The following is a 23,035-nucleotide window of genomic DNA, read 5'->3' on the forward strand; positions in this document are numbered from 1 at the left end:
TGGGCAAAGGAAATATCTTGAATTTTGCCTAGAAAGAAACATGAGTCACAACATTCTGGATGATTCTACTGCATTGCCAGTGTATGTATTGGCAAACACACACAATGTATGGTTAGCTCTGCCTGTTGTTTACAAACATAATTTAGTACAATGTTGGGAATAAATTTTCAAATTTTCATAATCCTGAATTGACTTTCAATTTACAAATAACATTGCCACAACTATTACCGAATCTCATGTTTAAAACACTGTTTAACAGGTTACACATACTGTGTCTCGACTTACATCATGTCTTCCTGTTAACATATGACTGCCTCATTTTCAAAACAATCAAGTGATGTAATTTAATAGGGGTTTCCCGACTAAATTGAGTGGTCAAGTTGAACATTGGAAATCCATGCAAATATCAGAATAGCATAGCCATGTAACTGGAAGTCTTTAAAACATGTACAATCAATAAAAACAAAAACGCTTTTGCCGTGATGTCTCTTTAACTCTGAAAATATTCAAATTTTCAAAAATATTCTATCGAAATCAACAATACTGCTAAAAAAATTTAAGAGTCTTTTTATTGTACCTTCAATAAAGCCAACTAAAAACTTAATCGGAATACAGAGTACATATAATGAAATCATCAATAGTACCAGCTAACAAGAGTCCCCTTGGGTCCAAAGGGAGAAGACTTTGACAGGAAACCAACTTCAAGTGACTTTCAAAGTTTATTGACGAGGATCAAATTATTAATTCTTCTTTCCACATCATTAATTTGACACATTCATTATAAAATTGGGCTTCTTTCTTAACAATATATATAAGATTTTAGCATGTACAACACATGCAACCTTAAAAGTAGGTCAAAGTCATTCGTTTGAAAAATATTTGCAGTCCTTCATCCCAGAATGCTTCTTTAACACCAAATCAGTGTAATATTATGACAATGACCTCATGGCTGAGAATAAGTAAATGAAACTTCACCTCCAGCTCATATGATCTTCAAAGTAAATCTATGTTCACTCAGAGGCGTCTGCTTCTGGCTTGTATTGATAGAAATAATATTAGACCGTACTCATCAAGTTGATATAGTAGGAGAAGGGCTAATATATTTTTCTATCAATAATAGCCAGAAGTAGACACCTGTGGTTCACTTGAACAAATTTGATGGAACTTCATCCTTCTGGTTCATATCATCATGACTGCCCTCTTGGTTATTGTTTGAAGTTACATGTTTACTCCAGGTTGAAAAAGGATGATGTACCACATCACTGGGCAGGTGAGCTAAAAATATTAAACAAAGGAAAACTGTTCACCTCATATATGATCACTGAATTTTATAAAGCTGAGACCATTGTAACACCAAAAAAGATCAATTACCTCATCCTTTAATATGAACACTTCACAAATGTGAATCACACTTTCGTAAACTTGATTCAAAGAAGCAACTAACTTCTAGTCATGCTAGATATCCTATAGGTTCCGAACATGACCATATCAGGATATGATAAACATACCATAAACATATACATTGTATATATAACCTGGGCAAGAAATTTAATCATGGCTGTCAGCAAAATATGTATTCGAAAAAAATGGTCCAAATTTTAAATTTATTAATCCCATTTATTGAATTGGTAGTAAAATAAGAATGGTGAAGAGTACAAGAAAATTTGCACTTGCCGAACAGACAAGTAGCATTACTTGCCCATAGACCAAATCTACTGGCCCTCAGGCCTGTTCTTCTTCTGTATATACCATACAGTCGTTTAAGGCAAATTAGTTGGCAAGTATCCATTTAGGCAATATTTTTTTTAGATTTATTGCCTGGAACCTATAGAAATGGATTACAAAATACCATAAGTAGACTACTGGCAGACCAGTACAGAATCTTCCAAGACAACTGGCAGACCAGCAGAGTCACCCAAAAAAATCATTTTATCAAGAAGCAAATAGATAGAGAGCATTTCTTATAACCATCTACACATGTAACCAAAACCGATTGTACCCCCCATATTTGTGGATACATAGTTTACCGATGTAAGGTCATGTATGTCAACAAATAAAAGTTCTGACAATCTAATTATGTTGAATGTTTTTCTTCTGAGAATTAAGATACCATGTTATAGGTACAGACTCAATATAGTAATCTACTCCTCACTCTGTGCATTGAGGAGTAAACGGAACATGGTACCCACTATATATAATGTACAGGTAGCCATTCACTAGCCAATCAGTTCTCATTACTAAATATATAATTATGTACATAGATTACAGCCAATATACTGTATTCATCATTCCAATAATATTGCACGTTTAAATTGGCCACTTGTAGATATATCCTGGTAAATACTTCCCCAATTAGTAGCATACAAGATAAGTTCAACTCATCAAATCTCTCCAAAGGTCTTTTGCACACTGATTCACTTCAGTCTGTAGGGCAGGAATGTCATAAGTACATTTGGCAGCATATATATATAACCATAAAAAAATACTACAAATGGGAAAATAAATAACAATTATTAATTATAAATAATTACATAAAACATCTTACATTGATAAATGATAAAATTGTTATAATTGACTGGCAGATATAAAACAAACGACATGTATATTGTACAGTTACTGTACTACATTTAAACTACATGAAAACATTGTGATGAAATGCATTAAAATAATAACCCAAAATACTTTGAACCATGTCAACATATATTGAATCATGTCAATACAACTTATATTATCAGATCAATATAATCTCATATCCAAGAGTAACAGAATACTGTCTTTTTTTCAAAATACAATTATGGCTACAACTAGCTGATATATAGCTATAGTTACTTGAAATACTTCTTGACCAATTAAGTGTAATGCAATCTATCTGTTTATTACAACATTAAAGAATTACTCTGTAATGCAATCTATCTGTATCAATTTGAAATTATACACATACTTAACCTGTAATAGGAAAATATCAAGCATTAAAAAATGCAATACAAAACTCATTAGAACTAAAACAATACTTAAACAATAAAAGCAGGAAAAAATATCACAACTTGTTTAAAAACTAAAAATATATATGCTAATGCCATATGGCTTAAGCTTCTAAAACAACACTTTTGTACATGTAGTACTTGTGATTTTTCTTTCTCCTGGAAGTATTAATTTGACAATTGTACCATACTGCAACTAATGACATTGTGGAACAGTAATACCAACATGAACTCTTGACAAAACTAAGTATTGATAATGATTTTTATATTGGTACACAGTAAATCACACAATCAAGCATAATGAAATATAAACTGATACACAAATTTTGTTTTTATGGGACAAGATGATAACAAAAAAATGCTTTTTGAATTTTATAGATGTTAAAGGATAGATCTGTACACACCCTGGTATCCTGAATTACTGGTGATACTACAACAGGACATAGATCTGTACACACCCTGGTATCCTGACTTACTGGTGATACTAGGACATAGATCTGTATATACACCCTAGGCCTGGTATCCTGAATTACTGGTGATACTACAACAGGACATAGATCTGTATACACCCTGGTATCCTGAATTACAGGTGATACTACAACAGGACATAGATCTGTTCACACCCTGGTATCCTGAATTACTGGTGATACTACAACAGGACATAGATCTGTATACACCCTGGTATCCTGAATTACAGGTGATACTACAACAGGACATAGATCTGTACACACCCCGGTATCCTGAATAACTGGTGATACTACAACAGGACATAGATCTGTATACACCCTGGTATCCTGAATTACTGGTGATACTACAACAGTACATAGATCTGTATACACCCTGGTATCCTGAATTACTGGTGATACTACAACAGGACATAGATCTGTACACACTCTGGTATCCTGAATTACTGGTGATACTACAACAGGACATAGATCTGTACACACCCTGGTATCCTGAATTACTGGTGATACTACAACAGGACATAGATCTGTACACACCCCGGTATCCTGAATAACTGGTGATACTACAACAGTACATAGATCTGTATACACCCTGGTATCCTGAATTACTGGTGATACTAGGACATAGATCTGTACACACCCTGGTATCCTGAATTACTGGTGATACTACAACAGGACATAGATCTGTACACACCCCGGTATCCTGAATTACTGGTGATACTACAACAGGACATAGATCTGTATACACCCTGGTATCCTGAATTACTGGTGATACTACAACAGGACATAGCTCTGTACACACCCTGGTATCCTGAATTACTGGTGATACTACAACAGGACATAGATCTGTATACACCCTGGTATCCTGAATTACTGGTGATACTACAACAGGACATAGATCTGTACACACCCCGGTATCCTGAATTACTGGTGATACTACAACAGGACATAGATCTGTACACACCCCGGTATCCTGAATTACTGGTGATACTACAACAGGACATAGATCTGTATACACCCTGGTATCCTGAATTACTGTCGATACTACAACAGGACATAGATCTGTACACACCCCGGTATCCTGAATTACTGGTGATACTACAACAGGACATAGATCTGTATACACCCTGGTATCCTGAATTACTGGTGATACTACAACAGGACATAGCTCTGTACACACCCTGGTATCCTGAATTACTGGTGATACTAGGACATAGATCTGTATACACCCTGGTATCCTGAATTACTGTCGATACTACAACAGGACATAGCTCTGTACACACCCTGGTATCCTGAATTACTGTCGATACTACAACAGGACATAGATCTGTATACACCCTGGTATCCTGAATTACTGGTGATACTACAACAGTACATAGCTCTGTACACACCCTGGTATCCTGAACTACTGGTGATACTAGGACATAGATCTGTATACACCCTGGTATCCTGAATTAGTGGTGATACTACAACAGGACATAGCTCTGTACACACCCTGGTATCCTGAATTACTGGTGATACTACAACAGGACATAGATCTGTACACACCCTGGTAACCTGAATTACTGGTGATACTACAACAGGACATAGATCTGTACACACCCTGGTATCCTGAATTACTGGTGATACTACAACAGGACATAGATCTGTACACACCCTGGTATCCTGAATTACTGGTGATACTAGGACATAGATCTGTATACACCCTGGTATCCTGAATTACTGGTGATACTACAACAGGACATAGATCTGTACACACCCTGGTATCCTGCATTACTGGTGATACTAGGATATAGATCTGTATATACACCCTGGTATCCTGAATTACTGGTGATACTACAACAGGACATAGATCTGCACACACCCAGGTATCCTGAATTACTGGTTATACTACAACAGGACATAGATCTGTATACACCCTGGTATCCTGAATTACTGGTGATACTACAACAGGACATAGATCTGTTCACACCCTGGTATCCTGAATTACTGGTGATACTACAACAGGACATAGATCTGTATACACCCTGGTATCCTGAATTACTGGTGATACTACAACAGGACATAGATCTGTACACACCCTGGTATCCTGAATTACTGGTGATACTACAACAGGACATAGATCTGTACACACCCCGGTATCCTGAATTACTGGTGATACTACAACAGGACATAGATCTGTACACACCCTGGTATCCTGAATTACTGGTGATACTACAACAGTACATAGATCTGTATACACCCTGGTATCCTGAATTACTGGTGATACTAGGACATAGATCTGTACACACCCTGGTATCCTGAATTACTGGTGATACTACAACAGGACATAGATCTGTACACACCCTGGTAACCTGAATTACTGGTGATACTACAACAGGACATATATCTGTATACACCCTGGTATCCTGAATTACTGTCGATACTACAACAGGACATAGATCTGTATACACCCTGGTATCCTGAATTACTGGTGATACTACAACAGGACATAGATCTGTATACACCCTGGTATCCTGAATTACTGTCGATACTACAACAGGACATAGATCTGTATACACCCTGGTATCCTGAATTACTGGTGATACTACAACAGGACATAGAGCTGTACATACCCTGGTATCCTATCATGTTGTACAAAATATTTCTTGGATTTGAAAAAAATCCTTGTTTGATGATGACTAGATCTAATATTTATCTGATTGGAATGAAAAGTTTATAGCAGAAGAGTATTGTACAGATAAAACAAATGTACAAAAAATGTCATATTTGTCTACAATGTTTGACATACAGAAAATTAAAACAATTCTACATTTAATAATTCTACTACATTAAAAGAATCTTTTGTTAATCGACATGTACATAGAATGAGCATTTCGTTGTTTGTCTATATACCTCACTAATGGCAGATAAGTATTGTACAAATCACAAAGATGCTTGTGGCAATTCTCTACAATATTGGACGTCCAACACAATTCTACAGAGGACCAATCACACACTGTGTGTACAGTAATTGTAGTATAAGTCTATATCTATTTGGCATAGTTAATATGAAGGCAGTAGAGACGAAATCACACAAAGCTCATACTATATAACACAGTTATCAGTAGAAACACTGAATAGGCAAGAACACCTTTAGGGTATGGCTATCACTTCTCAAATCTGTATGTAAATCAGTCAGTAAAGATCTTAATCCATAGTAACCAGAATTTCCAAATTAAAACAAATACAGTCTCTATATTACCATAATCAATGGTAAGACCTTAGATAAAATACAGTATTTTTGAAATACCTAATGAGACTTATAATGTTTAATGCAAAATTTGCATACTGATAACTGCTGTAATTGACTGGTAGGCAAAATAACAATGCCATTCTATAGTGAAATACATGTAGAGGAATTATAGATATGTAAAACCTTATTGAGCTACTACCCTGGTATCTAGGATTAGGAAATAGCAAGCACCAATACCTTTTAATCCCAAGGAATCAAATCTTAGGTCTGTATAAGTATCTGCTCCCTAGAAAAATGTGATGACAACATCAAAGGCTGTGTACATCTGTACATAAAAGTTAGCTAGTTCAGAAATTGTAATTAAGTTTTAACGCATACGGTCTGTTAAAAAATGATAAAATTGTGGGACATCATAAAGGTCAGATGGACTGGCTTTGGCATCGCAGTAAATGTTTGTAATCATTGGAGGACAGCCATCAGCCTAGTGATCAGTCACAGATTTTGTCTGAAACCAATCAATGATAACACATGCCAAGGGTAGTGGAACCCTCGGATTTAATGCTGACAAGTCTCCAGTAATGTTATATGGTGACAACACTTCATATGTTAATGTATGGCAAATTTTGAAGCTGGTATTTATACCAAGTTAAAGTGATGCAGGGTGGCATGGAGTAGCCAACTATCTCATACAGCTGGTCTAAGTATTGCAATAATATCAGACATAGGACAGATGCATTAGTCTATTACCTGGACTATTAGATATTTCTCCACCATTTACTTGATGTAAATATATTGCTGTTGTGACAACATGATGATCTCCAATAAACTTGAAATTCTATATATTCCGAAACCTTTCTTCATCTTCCTTGGGCAGTGGCGAGCTTTGTGTGATGTTAGTTGAGCAGGAGTTTTCTCCCTTGATCAAGAGTCGTCCTCCATGTAACTCTGAAGACTTTCAAATGGGTCTGTGTGTGGTGTACTACAACAGAGACAACAAATACATGTAATACTCATTTAGTAGAACAACATTTCCATATTTCTCTTTAACATGTCTCATCCAACTTGGCGAGGCAAATTTATCTTTTAACTCATTATGTAGAGTCTAGTAAGTCCAGGGTACCTGGTTGGATCCCAAGCAGAGGCTTAATCATAACGACTTTTGTTACACATGCTTATATGCTGAGCAAATACCTGTTAAATGGAAGAGGATTCAACCAAAATAACCCCCATGAACTTGAATGAAGGCCAAGGTCATTCATTTAAACAAACTTTGTACCTATTCATCCCAGAATGCAACAGGGCCTTATCAGGTTGAATCTTGATTATTGAGAAAAAAATTGTTTAAAAGGTTTTGGTATATTCAACCCCTGTGACCTTGAATTTAGGTCAAGTTCATCAATTTGAACAAAGATGTAGCCCTTAGTCTCAGGTGACCTAAAAACTATTATACAGGTAGACTTCACAGAATCTACAATCAGATGAAAAACAGAAAATTTCTCTTAAAAAACTCTCTCAACGATACAAGAAGATTTATGAAATCAAAATTACACTGTATCACAAAAATCACTATGGAATCAAGAATGCTATTCACCCTAGGAGTTGACATTATTTTTTTTTTTTCATTTATTACAATTAGAAATAATTGCACACAAACCTAAGAAATTGTTGAAGTCGTCTTCTACGTTGATATTTGCGATACATGTAATAGGCTGTCATGGACACTGTAATGATGGCCGCCACACTAAACATCAGACCTAGTACGATGTCCACAGCTGAAGCTGAAAATATGGCTTGCTCCTTATAGGTTACATCAGGCTCATCATTTCTGTTTGAATTGTACTCCTGATCCGAAAGGCATTTTCCTGAATAATACAAAGTCCAGTAATGAATTGACGATGTGACCCTATGTAACAGAGCATATGATTAAATCTAAATCAGTGTCTCCACTAGGGATAGAACCCTGGACCTCTGGCATACTAGTCTTATGCTCTTTAGCCAAGTGGTATATTGCAGCTAGTATCTAACAGGGTTACATACTCCCCTTCCAGCAATGAACTCCTCGAGTTTCTAGGAGTTATAGCAATAATTTGTTATATTGTAATATATACAGTATATTGCTTCTTTAATTGATTGAATTTAGTTTCTATAATTGAACTGAAACAAATTCTGTTATACTATATGATGTTTGGACCTAATAACAGTGCAATGTGATTACATCATAAAGGTTATATACCTGTAAATACAGTCTTCTGAAGAGACTCATTGTCATCACAAATCACATGGACGAGATATCGTGTGGTCTTTCTAAGATTGCTTAGTGTGACATTATTTTCTGTGACTGTAATGATCTCTGTTTTATTGACAACAGATTTGCTTTGATCCAGGTCCTTGTACCACACAGTACAGGACACAGGTGCTGTAGTCAGAGCATGCATTGATATTAAGATGGCTGCACCATCCATGCATACACTCTCCATCTCCATGTGAAGTCCTGGTAGTGTCCCGGTATATACCAGCATGCAGGCACCTGTAAAATAAACCAATCAAATGATTAAAGGTGAAGAAAAACTAGCCCTGTTTCACACTACAATTTTATTCCACTAAAATTTTGCAATTTTCTATAAGCTAAAAAACTGAGATTTATGAATGCATTTTTCATTGAAATTCAAATGCTTCCTTGATTCAAAAAGCTGAATAATATCACTGGAAGAAGACTGCTTATATGAACCATGGATATTAACTGAAAGTCAATATATTAACTCTTCTATCTAGATGCAGGAACTTATTTATATTATTACATTTTAGTTTCTTTGAAAATGCTTACTTGTAAATGTACACTTTTTAACTGATTAATTATTAACAAGTTCAAAGTATAAATTGTCATGTTTATAGCCTTATGGACTTACTGCCTTTCGTAGGATAAGAAAGCTACACTTTTCAATTAACATATTATCAACAGGTTTAGTTTAAACAACATTTATTTAATATTCATAACACTCCAAACATATACAAATATTTCATATAGGAATTCGAAGACGAAACAAGCTTTAATTACTAGAGCATCCACCATGAGGCGGAAGCTACACTATTTATAATTCATACAGTCTGGATAATGATTGTAACTTTGAAAGATACTTGTTTATCATGTACAGACAATCTGTCATGATAACATAGTAGTATAGAAAGGGTCTATTCAGATGGAATATCACACTGATATGGGAATTTAAAATGAGTGTTTTGGGGTAAATAAATATCTCATTTATCCATATATGTAAGATAGGTGTTATGTAAAGCTTGATTTTATTATGTTAGCACCAAAATCTTAGTGACACCAAACGGTGGTGGAGAATTCCACGATTTCATATAGTAGTGCCCTCTGGCCCTACACCAGAGGTGGTATTCACAGTAGTCATAGTGTAGCAGACTGGACTGCATGGGTCGATCATTGGCGACCAGGTAGCTCAATCGATAGAGCATCCGGCTAGTGTTCGGAGGTCTCGGGTTCAAACACTGGTCTGGCCGTGCATTTTTCTACCCCTCTTACATTTGGTGCCGTGACCAGGATCTTGTTTCAAGTGAGGTGAATACTTGACAAGGGGATACCTGAACCTGAGTTGTGAAGTCTTCCGAGGTCCAAGACTTAAAAAAGGGAGGGAAGAGTGTAGCAGAACTGGACTGGGTCGATCATTGGCGACCAGGTAGCTCAATCGATAGGGCATCCGGCTAGTGTTCGGAGGTCTCGGGTTCGAACCCTGGTCTCAGTGGCCATGCATTTTCCCACTCTTCTTACAATAGCATCAGCTGAAGTAGAATCCCAGTTACATCTTAATATGCCATAGCATACCGTACCACCACACTTGCGGCCACTGTTTTTATGCCAACCTTAGACTTTTAGTAGTAGCGGTCCCTTGACCAGTGTCAATTATCACATTATAAAATTAACCATTTTTCACATGCAATTGCCCGTGCTAGTTAAATTCTAGTACAATTAAGATCCCCTTCTACTTTAGTTACCTATCAAAACGATGCACTGCAAAATAAATGGGAGAGTGATTTTATATCTCATTTCAGATTCAATAGTTGTCAGCTGATAAATAGTGTCCTTTGAAGTTGGAGACTTGTCACTGCACTAACGTCTGATCACATCCTCCCTACTTCGGTCCTATTCAAACATTACCATCGCTCATAATAAAAACTTATCCGCGATAGGACGAGTTTACAGTTGATGAGCAATCGACTTTGACACATATGACCATATTATTGCTTTTCTTTAAAACAGTAGTCTTGAAAACAGTAAACATCTCGGCGAGGATCCAATCAATTCCAAACTTCCGGTCAGTGCTCAATGTAAGTCAGACGCATGTAGTTGGTGGTAGAGAATTTGTGTATCCCGAGCCGAGCCCGAGCCGAAGACCCGAACCCGAGCTTTGGATATTTCCGTTTTTCTCCTTCATTACTGAATGGATTAAAGTGATTTTTTCTACAAAGATTTGATTTCAGGTTTTAAATCAATCCGTGTAAGTGGATTTTCTTAAAATGTATTTTAACGTCCTAAATCGACGATTTTCATTTTTTAGGGGGAGAAATTGTGTAGCCCGCAATCAAGCGTGACTATTCATGTTTTTTGCTAATTATTTCCGATACATGCTATTATTGAGAAATATTACTAGATACAAACAACAAGTAAATATAGCTGATTCTTAAAATATAAATTTCAACATATATCTAATGTGACTTGATGTCAAATTTTGACATTTTTGTAACCGCGCCGACGATCAATGAACTCGCCGTGTTTACCGAGCTTTCACCGAGCCCGTGCTAAGGGCAGATAACTCTACCGATCCCGAGCTTTGTAGAACGTTTAGCCATTCTGGTATAAGAATGTTTCCGGGCTCTGCGACGAGGACGCAGTTCTACAAAGAGCCCATATCATTTTATTTTAATGATTTTATATATATTTACCCATCTTTTCATTATTGTTTATCACATTAAAATATTTTTATCACCATATGTACTTTTGTATTTTTTTACGTAGAAAATAAAGTTTTCATTTGTGTTATAAACCAATTCACTCGTTTACTTTTCATCTGTTACTAAAGCTATTTCTTTTAGTAAAAAAATATTTTCATCAATGCATGATTTTAATACAACTACAGTACTATTTTCCTATTGTATTCTAGTTTGAATTTTCGAACATTTAGTACAATGCCAAACGAAACTGTCTCTTGAAAAATGAAAATCTGACTGATCACAAACACATCTATTGTGAAACCACCTATCGCAACCAGCGTCACAACTTACCATATCATCAAAAACATTAGAAATATGACATCCATCTGACTCACAATCGATAAAAATATCATAAGTTAAGGCTTGAGAAACTTTCTTTTTTCTGTATTTACTAAGTTTTTTCTTTGGAAATTTAGAAAACCTACCATTTAAAATTCAATTTACTAGATGCTGTCTCATATAATCTATGTCGAATTCTATTTCTTCACTACCTTTAAACCCATTAAAACAAAACTCGACTAAATTAGCGATGGCAAAAACCCCACAGTCAACCCCATTTGTTTGCTGTTGTATGCTAGGTAAAATTGTTTTTAAGATTTTCCTATTTTCCCCGTATGATGAACTTACCTGCATTTCTAAGGACGCTGACAAATGATCTTTCTGCTTAGTTATACCTAAATTGTTTCTCTTAAATGCCCTGAACATAACACATAGTATTTCCGCATAATTTTCTATCCTTTAAAATATCATCTTTTTCTTTAAAACTTATTGTACTCTTATCGTTATCCATCCAAATACGTTTTGTTTCTACTGGCTTACAAATTGACGGTCTATCATCTTCCATTATATTTGATAATCTCCTATTTGTTAAAGATAATCTAGACCTAGGTTTGGGCTTTTTAGGAGTACCGATGTCAGAAATATCATGGAGGGGAGAGATTTGATCAGATTTCACTGGAGAAACTATTGTTGTGCTTGGCGTTGAACATAGTACAGAATCACCTAACTTAGTTAACTTACTCACATATATCACTAAAGGCTTTACTAATGTACAGTCACAAAGCTCGGGATCGGTAGAGTTATCTGCCCTTAGCACGGGCTCGGTGAAAGCTCGGTAAACACGGCGAGTTCATTGATCGTCGGCGCGGTTACAAAAATGTCAAAATTTGACATCAAGTCACATTAGATATATGTTGACATTTATATTTTTAGAATCAGCTATATTTACTTGTTGTTTGTATCTAGTAATATTTCTCAATAATAGCATGTATCGGAAATAATTAGCAAAAAACATGAATAGTCACGCTTGATTGCGGGCTACACAAATTCTCCCCCTAAAAAATGAAAATCGTCGATTTAGGACGTTAAAATACATTTTAAGAAAATCCACTTACACGGATTGATTTAAAACCTGAAATCAAATCTTTGTAGAAAAAATCACTTTAATCCATTCAGTAATGAAGGAGAAAAACGGAAATATCCAAAGCTCGGGCTCGGGTCTTCGGCTCGGGCTCGGCTCGGGATACACAAATTCTCTACCACCCATGTAGTTGGGGATAAAATCGAAGCTGCCAACAGACCTGGAACACATTGTTTACAAAATGATGCACTTCCACTTCCGGGTAGTTTTGTAGGACGGCGGAGACAAGATAAGGCAAATATATTTAATAGCATTTAATAGTGTATATGATGGAAACAGACTGAAAGTCAATATATCCATATCATCAGGGACATATATATATATTATTATACGTCCCTGATATCATGTATGATAATACAAAACATAATAATGATTATAAATACGTCGATGCAGTGAGGTTGATGTTAAATATATTGAGATTCATTTCAGATGTGAATGTCAAAAGTACAGTCCTGTGTCAAACAGGTTAGACACAACCCCAGATTTGGGTAATACCTGGGTAACAGTTACTACTTTGAGTAAGAGATAAGTTACTTATGCATCAGTAAATCACACCACCTTTATTATTGGGCTATATATAATCGAAACACCATTTTACCATTTATACAATAGTTTTGATGTAGAGTAATATTTTTTTATATTGAAAATTTGATATCAGAAATTTGTTATACGCATCCCTGTTATATGTCATTTTATTATTTATTCAGTATTTTATGACGTGTAGAAAATGAACAGAAAATATCCATGAAATTTGATATCAGAAAAACAAGTCCTAAATATAAAAAAAATGATATAAAGAAATTGTAGTATTTTTCTATATTAGTGTAGTATGTTTCTATTTTCTCATTTTTCTGTTATACCATCTTTGCTTTAGGAATTTTAATAGCCTGTCAATCTGTTGCCGTTGATAATTAGATGGGGGGGGGGGGGGGACACGTCGGGATGATATCCTGTGAAGTAATCAATTCACCACGCCCGTGGCAGTAATTGTCTGCCCGGCTCCCGTTCATGTTTATTGCCCCTGTCAGAGTGAGAGGTATTAATCGCCTCTCATCCCTATTACCCATTACAAATGGCTGGACCCGTCTGGGAGCTCCAGCGATGCCCCATCTATATTACACATGGTCAACATTTACTACCGGCTAATTGTTTTTCTAAGTGTTATGTACATTGTTATTTACACATTTAAGTCACCGAAGCGGAACGCTCCGGTACAGGTGTGCACCGCTCCCGCACCACTCCGGCAGGGGTCCGGTAGCGCTCCGGTAGGTTTTGGTATAAAAGGCGTGAAAGCGAGAGCAGAGTCCGAGTTCAGTTCAGGGAGTTCGTGGAGTTCAGACAGTTAGTTGAAGTTCGAGGGAGAGATCGAGTTGGAGTGCCTAGGTGTTACTTTGCTGGATGTTGCTATGTATGCTGATGAAAGCGAGAGCAGTGTTGCCATTTATATATGCTCTGTACACTGCTGATGTTGCTGAATACATAGACTGAAACGTTACGACAGTGTTGAATTGTGATTCTCAACGACCCACACTATTTATTTCCAAACTCGGGTATTGTGGCGGGTGTCTGACGCTACCTCGAGGACACCTACCGAGGGCTGCAGGACTTTGATTATAGTTCCTCGGCTATTTTGCTACAAAATAGTGAATAAATTGAAAAAATGGCGCCTCATGCACTAACCCCCATCTGATCACACACTCACAGCCACAGGTGATGGACAGTATGTAAATTAACCTGTACAGATGTAGTATAATGTAGCTAGTCATTCTGTGACTTGTCAGTACACTAAATACATGATAGAATTTAGCTAAAAGAGTTATTTTCATAAAACAAATGGGAATTTTTCTAGTTTAACAGGCTATAATGAAAAATAACTCCTAACACATGGGTGCTCAGTGTACCAGAGTGGATTTTGTTCATCTCTTTCAGATATACTGAAAGTTTCATGATAGTGTGAATTTTTCTATGATGTTGTAGAGTATTCGACAAGATGGGGTCTGTTATTGGGAAAGCTATGGATGAAAACATGAAGAAGCAGCAAGATTTCATGCTGAAAACACAGCAGCTTCAGGTAAATATGAACCTTACATGAAGTCATTATTAGTCTTCTGTCTTGTTTTTTTTTATTGTTATTATATTTTTTATACATTAATGTTCAATGGATGGGATGATGTGGTTACAGTTTATGTACATTTTAAAAGATTTACGATTTATCACGAATGCTGATAATCTCTTAATATATTATGTTAATTACAAATCATTGTGAAGTGAAAACATAATATATATATATTGGACCAATTTAGACTGTACCGTATGTAGTGAGCTAAGATACACTTTATTATTTCTCTGAAACTTCGGGGTTGTTGAAACTTTGACAGGAAAGCTTGTCTTGCATTGTTCTTTTATTACAGCTAGAGCGTATGATACAGATGAATAATCAGATGAGGGAACGAATGATGGCTGCGCAAATTTCAAGAGCAAGGGACATGTTTCACTTCTTTCGCTGTTTTCTATGGCTTTGCCTGTATTGGTGGTATAGCTGGGTAAGGAGGTTTGCATCTTCATCAATGAAAACTGTGATAAACCCTGAGCCCCACTGGATTTGCACTCTTCTCCTTCTGGAATATATCTTCCGGTCACTCGATTTGTAGCTCTTCTGCCTCTGGAAGATCTTCTACCTCTTCCGTCTCGAAGCTGGAAGATTTATCTTCCAAGATGGCTGCGACCATGTTTTAAGTGTGCTAGTGATGTGTTTCACTAGAGAAGGACTTATGACATATACATGTTTGTGTCATAGTGTTTGAGAAAACTTAAAAACATGTTTGTTTTGGGTTATATTCTACCAGTTTACTCTATTTACATATAACAGAATGCGATCTTCTGAGAAGAGTGCAAATCGAGTGGGGCTCTGGTAACCTGTATTAGAGATGCTGTTGTTACCCAGTATATTAGATTTAAAAACTGTGGTAATGTATAAGAAACCTTGTTGTTACCCAGTATATTAGATAAAAACTGTGATAATGTATAAGAGACCTTGTTGTTTGCCCAGTATACATTTGTGTATTAGATAAAAACTGTGATAATGTATAAGAGACCTTGTTGTTTGCCCAGTATACATTTGTGTATTAGATAAAAACTGTGATAATGTATAAGAGACCTTGTTGTTACCCAGTATGAAATAATTTGAACTTAGTATATCAGCAGGTATGAGATGTTTGTTAGTAGTCCCCTACCGGTTTCCTCTCCAACTGTCTTGTATGTATGTATGTAGTAACACTAAAGATTGCTAACACTAATGTTGCTTCATTCCAAGGGGGATTTTGATCAAACTTCACACGATGATAAAGGACCATAATATCTCCGAAAAGTTCCAGTTTCAGGGATTTTGGGTCAAGGTCAAGGTTACTATTTTTAGAGGGGCTGGTAGGGGACATGTATTACTTAAGCAATACCCAGGATGCTTGTTGTACCAAAAGATACTACTTATAGTACTAGGTCATTGTCAAAAATCACTGCATGTTTAAATGATATGTTAGCCCACTGTATACATGTATAAGTACATAAAAGAATAGTATGTGGTTCCTGCAGAATGGATGGATAAGCTAGATGTGTACTCCAGTAAATATCAATTGTTCCCTGTGCGTGGATTTTATAAACCTGTCTAAAACATTTTACATGTTGTTGTCCATCCAATGTAGGTTGTTTTTGTCCAGAGACTCAGTTTTAAATGGATCTCTTTGAACCTTGATAGGTTCGATAATCATGAAAGGTAGATGTGCTTTCCTGAGCAGTATCTTGATTTGACCATATGTATTTCTCTTGTATTTCTCATATTTTGAGATTTCTTTGACATTTGGGATTATCATCATGACATGCAGTTGTAATTTAATTTTTGACACAAAAATATATGTCACTTTGACCTGGAACCAGCCTACAAAAATGTGTATTATTTAAACCTGGATTGTCTGATCAACTGGTTCAAACCTGGACTGTCTGATCAACTGGTTCAAACCTAGATTGTCTGATCAAATGGTTCAAACCTGGACTGTCTGATCAAATGGTTCAAACCTAGATTGTCTGATCAACTGGTTCAAACCTGGATTGTCTGATCAAATGGTTCAAACCTGGACTGTCTGATCAACTGGTTCAAACCTAGATTGTCTGATCAACTGGTTCAAACCTGGATTGTCTGATCAAATGGTTCAAACCTGGACTGTCTGATCAACTGGTTCAAACCTAGATTGTCTGATCAACTGGTTCAAACCTGGATTGTCTGATCAACTGGTTCAAACCTGGATTGTCTGATCAACTGGTTCAAACCTGGATTGTCTGATCAACTGGTTCAAACCTGGATTGTCTGATCAACTGGTTCAAACCTGGACTGTCTGATCAACTGGTTCAAACCTGGATTGTCTGATCAACTGGTTCAAACCTAGATTGTCTGATCAACTGGTTCAAACCTAGATTGTCTGATCAAATGGTTCAAACCTGGACTGTCTGATCAACTGGTTCAAACCTGGATTGTCTGATCAACTGGTTCAAACCTAGATTGTCTGATCAACTGGTTCAAACCTAGATTGTCTGATCAACTGGTTCAAACCTGGACTGTCTGATCAACTGGTTCAAACCTAGATTGTCTGATCAACTGGTTCAAACCTGGACTGTCTGATCAACTGGTTCAAACCTAGATTGTCTGATCAACTGGTTCAAACCTAGATTGTCTGATCAACTGGTTCAAACCTAGATTGTCTGATCAAATGGTTCAAACCTGGATTGTCTGATCAACTGGTTCAAACCTAGATTGTCTGATCAAATGGTTCAAACCTAGATTGTCTGATCAAATGGTTCAAACCTGGACTGTCTGATCAAATGGTTCAAGTAATATGAATCAAGTTCAGAACAACTGTTGTTTCCTCGATCGCCAATAGTCTTGTGCTTATATTTATTTTTGCCCTTTTTGGACATTTGTGCAACATAGAATGAACAAAGATGCAAGTTTGAATATTAGAAATGTCATGCACATGATTCAGTTAGATTGACAAAAGTTTTATTTTAACGATTGGGAAAAATATTTTCTTTACTATTGGTTGGTTTTCATGTTTATTTGATTTACCAGTTTTGAAATTTCCATTTGTCAATGTCCTGATTGAGTCATCATTTTAACTTAGTGTAGATAAACATGGCGACAATCACTAATTGATAAGTCCATTCAGTCTGTGCAACTTCTGCATGTTTGCAGTTAATATAATGTTATACGCATCCCTGTTATATGTCATTTTACTATTTATTCAGTATTTTATGACATATAGAAAATGAACAGAAAATATCCATGAAATTTGATATCAGAAAAACAAGTCCTAAATATAAAAAAAATTGATATAAAGAAATACAAGTAGTGAATAAATTGAAAAAAATGGCGCCTCATGCACTAACCCCCATCTGATCACACATGTACACTCACAGCCACAGGTGATGGACAGTATGTAAATTAACCTGTACAGATGTAGTTTTATTTTAATGACTGGGAAAAATATTTTCTTTACTATTGGTTGGTTTTCATGTTTATTTGATTTACCAGTTTTGAAATTTCCATTTGTCAATATCCTGATTGAGTCATCATTTTAACTTAGTGTAGATAAACATGGCGGCAATCACTAATTGATTAAGTCCATTTCAGTCTGTGCAACTTTTGAATGTTTGCAGCTAATATAATGTATTTTCTTGTATACAAAAAAATGTATGTTTACTTAATTTGTTCAATTTTCATAGAGCATTGTAGACATTGTCAAAACATACCTAGATATATTCATGTACTAAAGTTACTTTATTGTGACCAAGTTGTAGGTTCTGACATATCTCCTAATTGTTAATATTTTTGGTTTTGACAGGTTCATGAAAATGAAAAAACCAGGAGCTATTGCACCACTCTTGCCGCTGACCTTTGTCTTCATGTACCAGGGGGATATGGCTTATGGTGACAAGATGGTCAGAATTAGAGGTCAGTGTTATATCCAAAAGGGATACCCTTGTATACCTTATAGGACAATGTAGTAAGGGTCAGAGGTCAGTGGTACATGTACATGGATATAGTTTATAGGAGTGTAGTGAGGGTCAGAGGTCAGTGATACATGGATATAGTTTATAGGAGTGTAGTGAGGGTCAGAGAGGCCAGTGACATAGGGATGTAGTTTATAGGACAATGTAGTGAGGGTCAGAGGTCAGTGGTACAGGGATATAGTTTATAGGAGTGTAGTGAGGGTCAGAGGTCAGTGACACAGGGATATAATTTATAGGAGTGTAGCTAGTGAGGGTCAGAGGTCAGTGGTACAGGGATATAGTTTATAGGAGTGTAGTGAGGGTCAGAGGTCAGTGACACAGGGATATAATTTATAGGAGTGTAGCTAGTGAGGGTCAGAGGTCAGTGGTACAGGGATATAACTTATAGGATAATTTAGTGAGGATCAGAGGCCAGTGACACAGGGATATAGTTTATAGGAGTGTAGCTAGTGAAGGTCAGAGGTCAGTGCTACAGGGATATAATTTATAGGAGTGTAGCTAGTGAGGGTCAGAGGTCAGTGGTACATGGATATAGTTTATAGGAGTAAAGTGAGTGTCAGAGGTCAGTGGTACAGGGTTATACTTTTTAGGACAATGTAGTGAGGGTCAGAGGTGAGTGACACAGGGATATAGTTTACCGGTAAAGGATAATGTAGAGGTCAGTGACAGGAATGAGGGGGATATAGTTTATAGGACTGTGTAGTGAGGACTAGAGACATGAACAAGGGGAATAAAGCCGATAGTGACAACATTAAGAATTATATACCAATTATAATTCATCCAAGCCCACAACAAGATAGTAAAATTCCCTATACATTTACTTAACCATAATGTTGAATGATGTTATGTGCCCCCATAAAATGTTTCTAAATGACCAGATAGGTATGGCATTTGGCTATAAACATAGTTGATACTGGTACACTTTTTTATCCTTGTCCAAAGAAGGGGGAATCCGATATCAGTATGTAAATGGGTTTTGTCCGTCCATCAGGTGCATTTCCAAAGCATATCTCCAAAATAGTTCAAAATCAAAATACTGGGTAACTTCACAAAACATTCAAAACATCATCATTTCCAGGGCACGTCACCAATACCCTTACATACAAGTCTACAAAACTTCCTACACAAATCAATCCAGTGGTCTTGTAGTGCCTTCTGCTATAAAGGAGATTTCAGTCGTAATAGTTCTTTGATTACCATGGAAACAGATAGAGAAATTCATCAATTCCTAAGCATATCTCCAAGACCCTTTGAAATAATTTATCAAACTTTATTCACCAAGTGTTCAAAACCAGTTACTTACTGTGAAGTGATGATTTAGATTCTCAATGTGTTCATTGTACTTAAATCATCTCTTCTGTTCCATCCTTCATATTGACATTAAATGATCTCGGGGAGATATCATGCCCGTGACTGGGCTCCCTGGGCGGGGGTCCTGAATGATGACATCCTTGTTGCTTCTATTTGGGATGTAATTTGACAGGTACCAGTAGTTATTTTGCCTCGCCCACATTGATTTGTTTGCCCATACTCAGGAATGCTAATGTATTTAGCCACAATTGACAATTGTTTTATTTTCCCCCTGTTTTCACTGAAACTGGGGATATATTGATTTGGGTTTGTCTGGCCGTCTGTCCATCTGTCACACTTCGTTTCCGTGCAATAACAGCAACAAATATTATTACATTTTCTTGAAACTTGATAACAACATTAAATGCCTAAATTGCTCAGCCAAGTTCAAATGTGAATTTTTGCGCACAGTATTTAGCGGAGTTATGGCCCCTTGATTAACGGACAATGTCATCTTTGGATGTTTCAGTGCAATAACAGCAACAAATATTATCAGATTTTCTTGAAACTTGGTAACAACATTAACTATCTAAATGCTCAGCCAAGTTTGATCGCTTTGGTAATGTCAGATGGGTAGAGAAGCAATTCATCCTAATTGTGTCAGTAGCATAAAATTACATGTTCCAACCTAACCTCAAAGGAGTTCACCTACAATACGATTACTCCCTTCAGGAAAGGGGGAGGGGGGAAAGCGGGTGTAGGATATAAATTCTACAAATTAGCTTGATTTTGCCTTTGTTCACCAATGCTTGTGTTTGACCTGAGATGACCATTAGTTATTTTGCCTACGTATATCTGGTAATATCACAAGTGCTCCTGTTTTTTCAGAGGAGGCTGACAGAATCATGGATAAGGAGGCACATCTGCTAGATCTCCCACACGGCCTGCCGACTTTCAGTAGTATCGAGGCTGCCCGACTCAAACAGATGGATGAAAATAGAGTAAACCAAGGCCATGACATATTCTTGTAATGCTGTAGTGACATGTGATATTGATAATTAATTGAATGAGAGTTGTATACATGTTTAGAATTATTGATGAGAAATAGTGTAATAAAAGATCTCAGGGTCAGTAGAAATTAGTATTGAATGTTTTTTCTATTTATGAGAGAAAAAATTAGATTTGATATTGTGAATTTTCATAATGAAAGTCGTCATTTAAAAATGTGAAAATATGTTTGTGTATATCTGGTAAACAACATACAAGTACCAGCCTGAGGGTAGAATAGAAAAATTACATTAATATATGAAGCAAGAACGAATTGTGAAATAAAATGTGTAACACTGTTGTGATGTAGATGATGTCATACTATTGTCTAAGTAGAGCATACACTTGTCATTAGATCAATCTTTAGCATTGAAAAATACTTCCCAAGTTATGCAATGTACATAACGGAATGTAACACTCCTGTTAAAATTATACTGATTTTGAATGTTTATAATTTCATAACAAATTAAATAGTCACATTAAATACATTGCATATTTCATAACCACAAGTGTAAGATTTTCTATGTATGTAGTTAAGTTGATTTTTTCCAACAGACATCTATTTTAAGAAATCTAATACTATCGTAAAATTGGACTTAATCTGTTAAGAAATGACAGCTGTTGCTGAAGTGGTAGTGTATAATTACTATATAAATGTTATATGACTGTTATATCTTGAATATAGATAAGGGCTATTTTGGTAAAACAGCTATCCCACCCCAGGTCTCCAGGTTTTGTTAAGGGGTACCATCCATAGAAGTTAATAAATTAATTAAAATTAAAAATGATTAATATTTCTAAATGCATTAATATATGAGAGTTTTAATTTTATAGATACTTAATATATCCACCATGTTGTGATTGCATGATAATGTAGACTACAATACATGTGTATTATTATAACAATACTTTGATTATGTAGAATATGTAATTAGCATCAACTGCATGCTTACCAACTTTCCAAATGTTTTTAGGTCTTGAAAAAACTAAAAGTTCTAAAAAGAGCTCAAAATGACCTCTTTTGCAAAATTACTTTGTAAAATGTCATAGTTTATGATTTTCTATTAAACTGCTTTGGAAATTTTCTATTAACATACTTTGGAATTTGGAGTCTCCTACCAAAGGTAAGATGGCAAGTATGCAAATGAGAAATATAGTGTTCACAAAATTTTAATTTGTATATAAAAACGCTGTATTTTCAGCATGAACATATTTTATTTGTCTTTTTTATGTGTTATTTGTATGATGTAAAACAATTATCTGATTTTTAGGTCATCTGACCCAAAGGGTCAGTGCGACCTATAGCCATCGTGTTCCGTCCAACGTGGTGCTCCGTCCACCTTCTGCCAACTTCTTCTCAATTACCAACAGTCCCAGAGACCTGATACTGGGACTGTAGCATGCTGGGATGAAGGGCTACCAAGTTTTTTCAATTGAATGATCGACCTTGACCTTCATACAAGGTCACATGGGTCAAATATGCTAAAATCTTTAAACAATTTCTTCTCAATAACCGAATCGTCCAGAGACC

At 36.0% G+C, this 23,035-nt stretch overlaps 2 protein-coding genes across 3 annotated transcripts; one reads left to right on the forward strand and one right to left on the reverse strand.

Annotated features, from left to right (window-relative positions):
- Nucleotides 1–551: 551 nt before the first annotated feature.
- Nucleotides 552–11,013, reverse strand: LOC117325748. 2 transcript variants are annotated; one of them, XR_004532372.1, is made up of 5 exons: nucleotides 10,695–11,013; nucleotides 8,914–9,207; nucleotides 8,335–8,542; nucleotides 7,428–7,659; nucleotides 552–6,966 (listed from the first exon to the last, which is right to left on the reverse strand). XR_004532372.1 is itself a non-coding variant. In XM_033882188.1 (5 exons), the coding sequence occupies exons 1-4, from the start codon at nucleotides 10,744–10,746 to the stop codon at nucleotides 7,602–7,604; spliced, it is 612 nt and encodes a 203-aa protein (XP_033738079.1). In that variant the 5' UTR covers nucleotides 10,747–11,013; the 3' UTR covers nucleotides 552–1,275; nucleotides 7,428–7,601. The 2 variants fall into 2 exon arrangements, 1 of the variants encoding a protein (XP_033738079.1); XM_033882188.1 differs by having other exon boundaries at nucleotides 552–1,275.
- A 2,289-nt stretch (nucleotides 11,014–13,302) lies between these two features.
- LOC117325749 (plasminogen receptor (KT)-like) lies at nucleotides 13,303–22,721 on the forward strand. The gene is given in 7 exon segments (XM_033882189.1): nucleotides 13,303–13,408; nucleotides 13,450–13,598; nucleotides 15,088–15,181; nucleotides 15,522–15,608; nucleotides 15,610–15,653; nucleotides 18,999–19,108; nucleotides 21,346–22,721. Coding segments are annotated over 6 exon segments (531 nt in total). The 5' UTR covers nucleotides 13,303–13,408; nucleotides 13,450–13,545; the 3' UTR covers nucleotides 21,489–22,721.
- Nucleotides 22,722–23,035: the final 314 nt, after the last annotated feature.

This window comes from Pecten maximus, chromosome 4 (assembly GCF_902652985.1).
Source record: "Pecten maximus chromosome 4, xPecMax1.1, whole genome shotgun sequence".
Taxonomy (NCBI): Eukaryota; Metazoa; Mollusca; class Bivalvia; order Pectinida; family Pectinidae; genus Pecten; species Pecten maximus.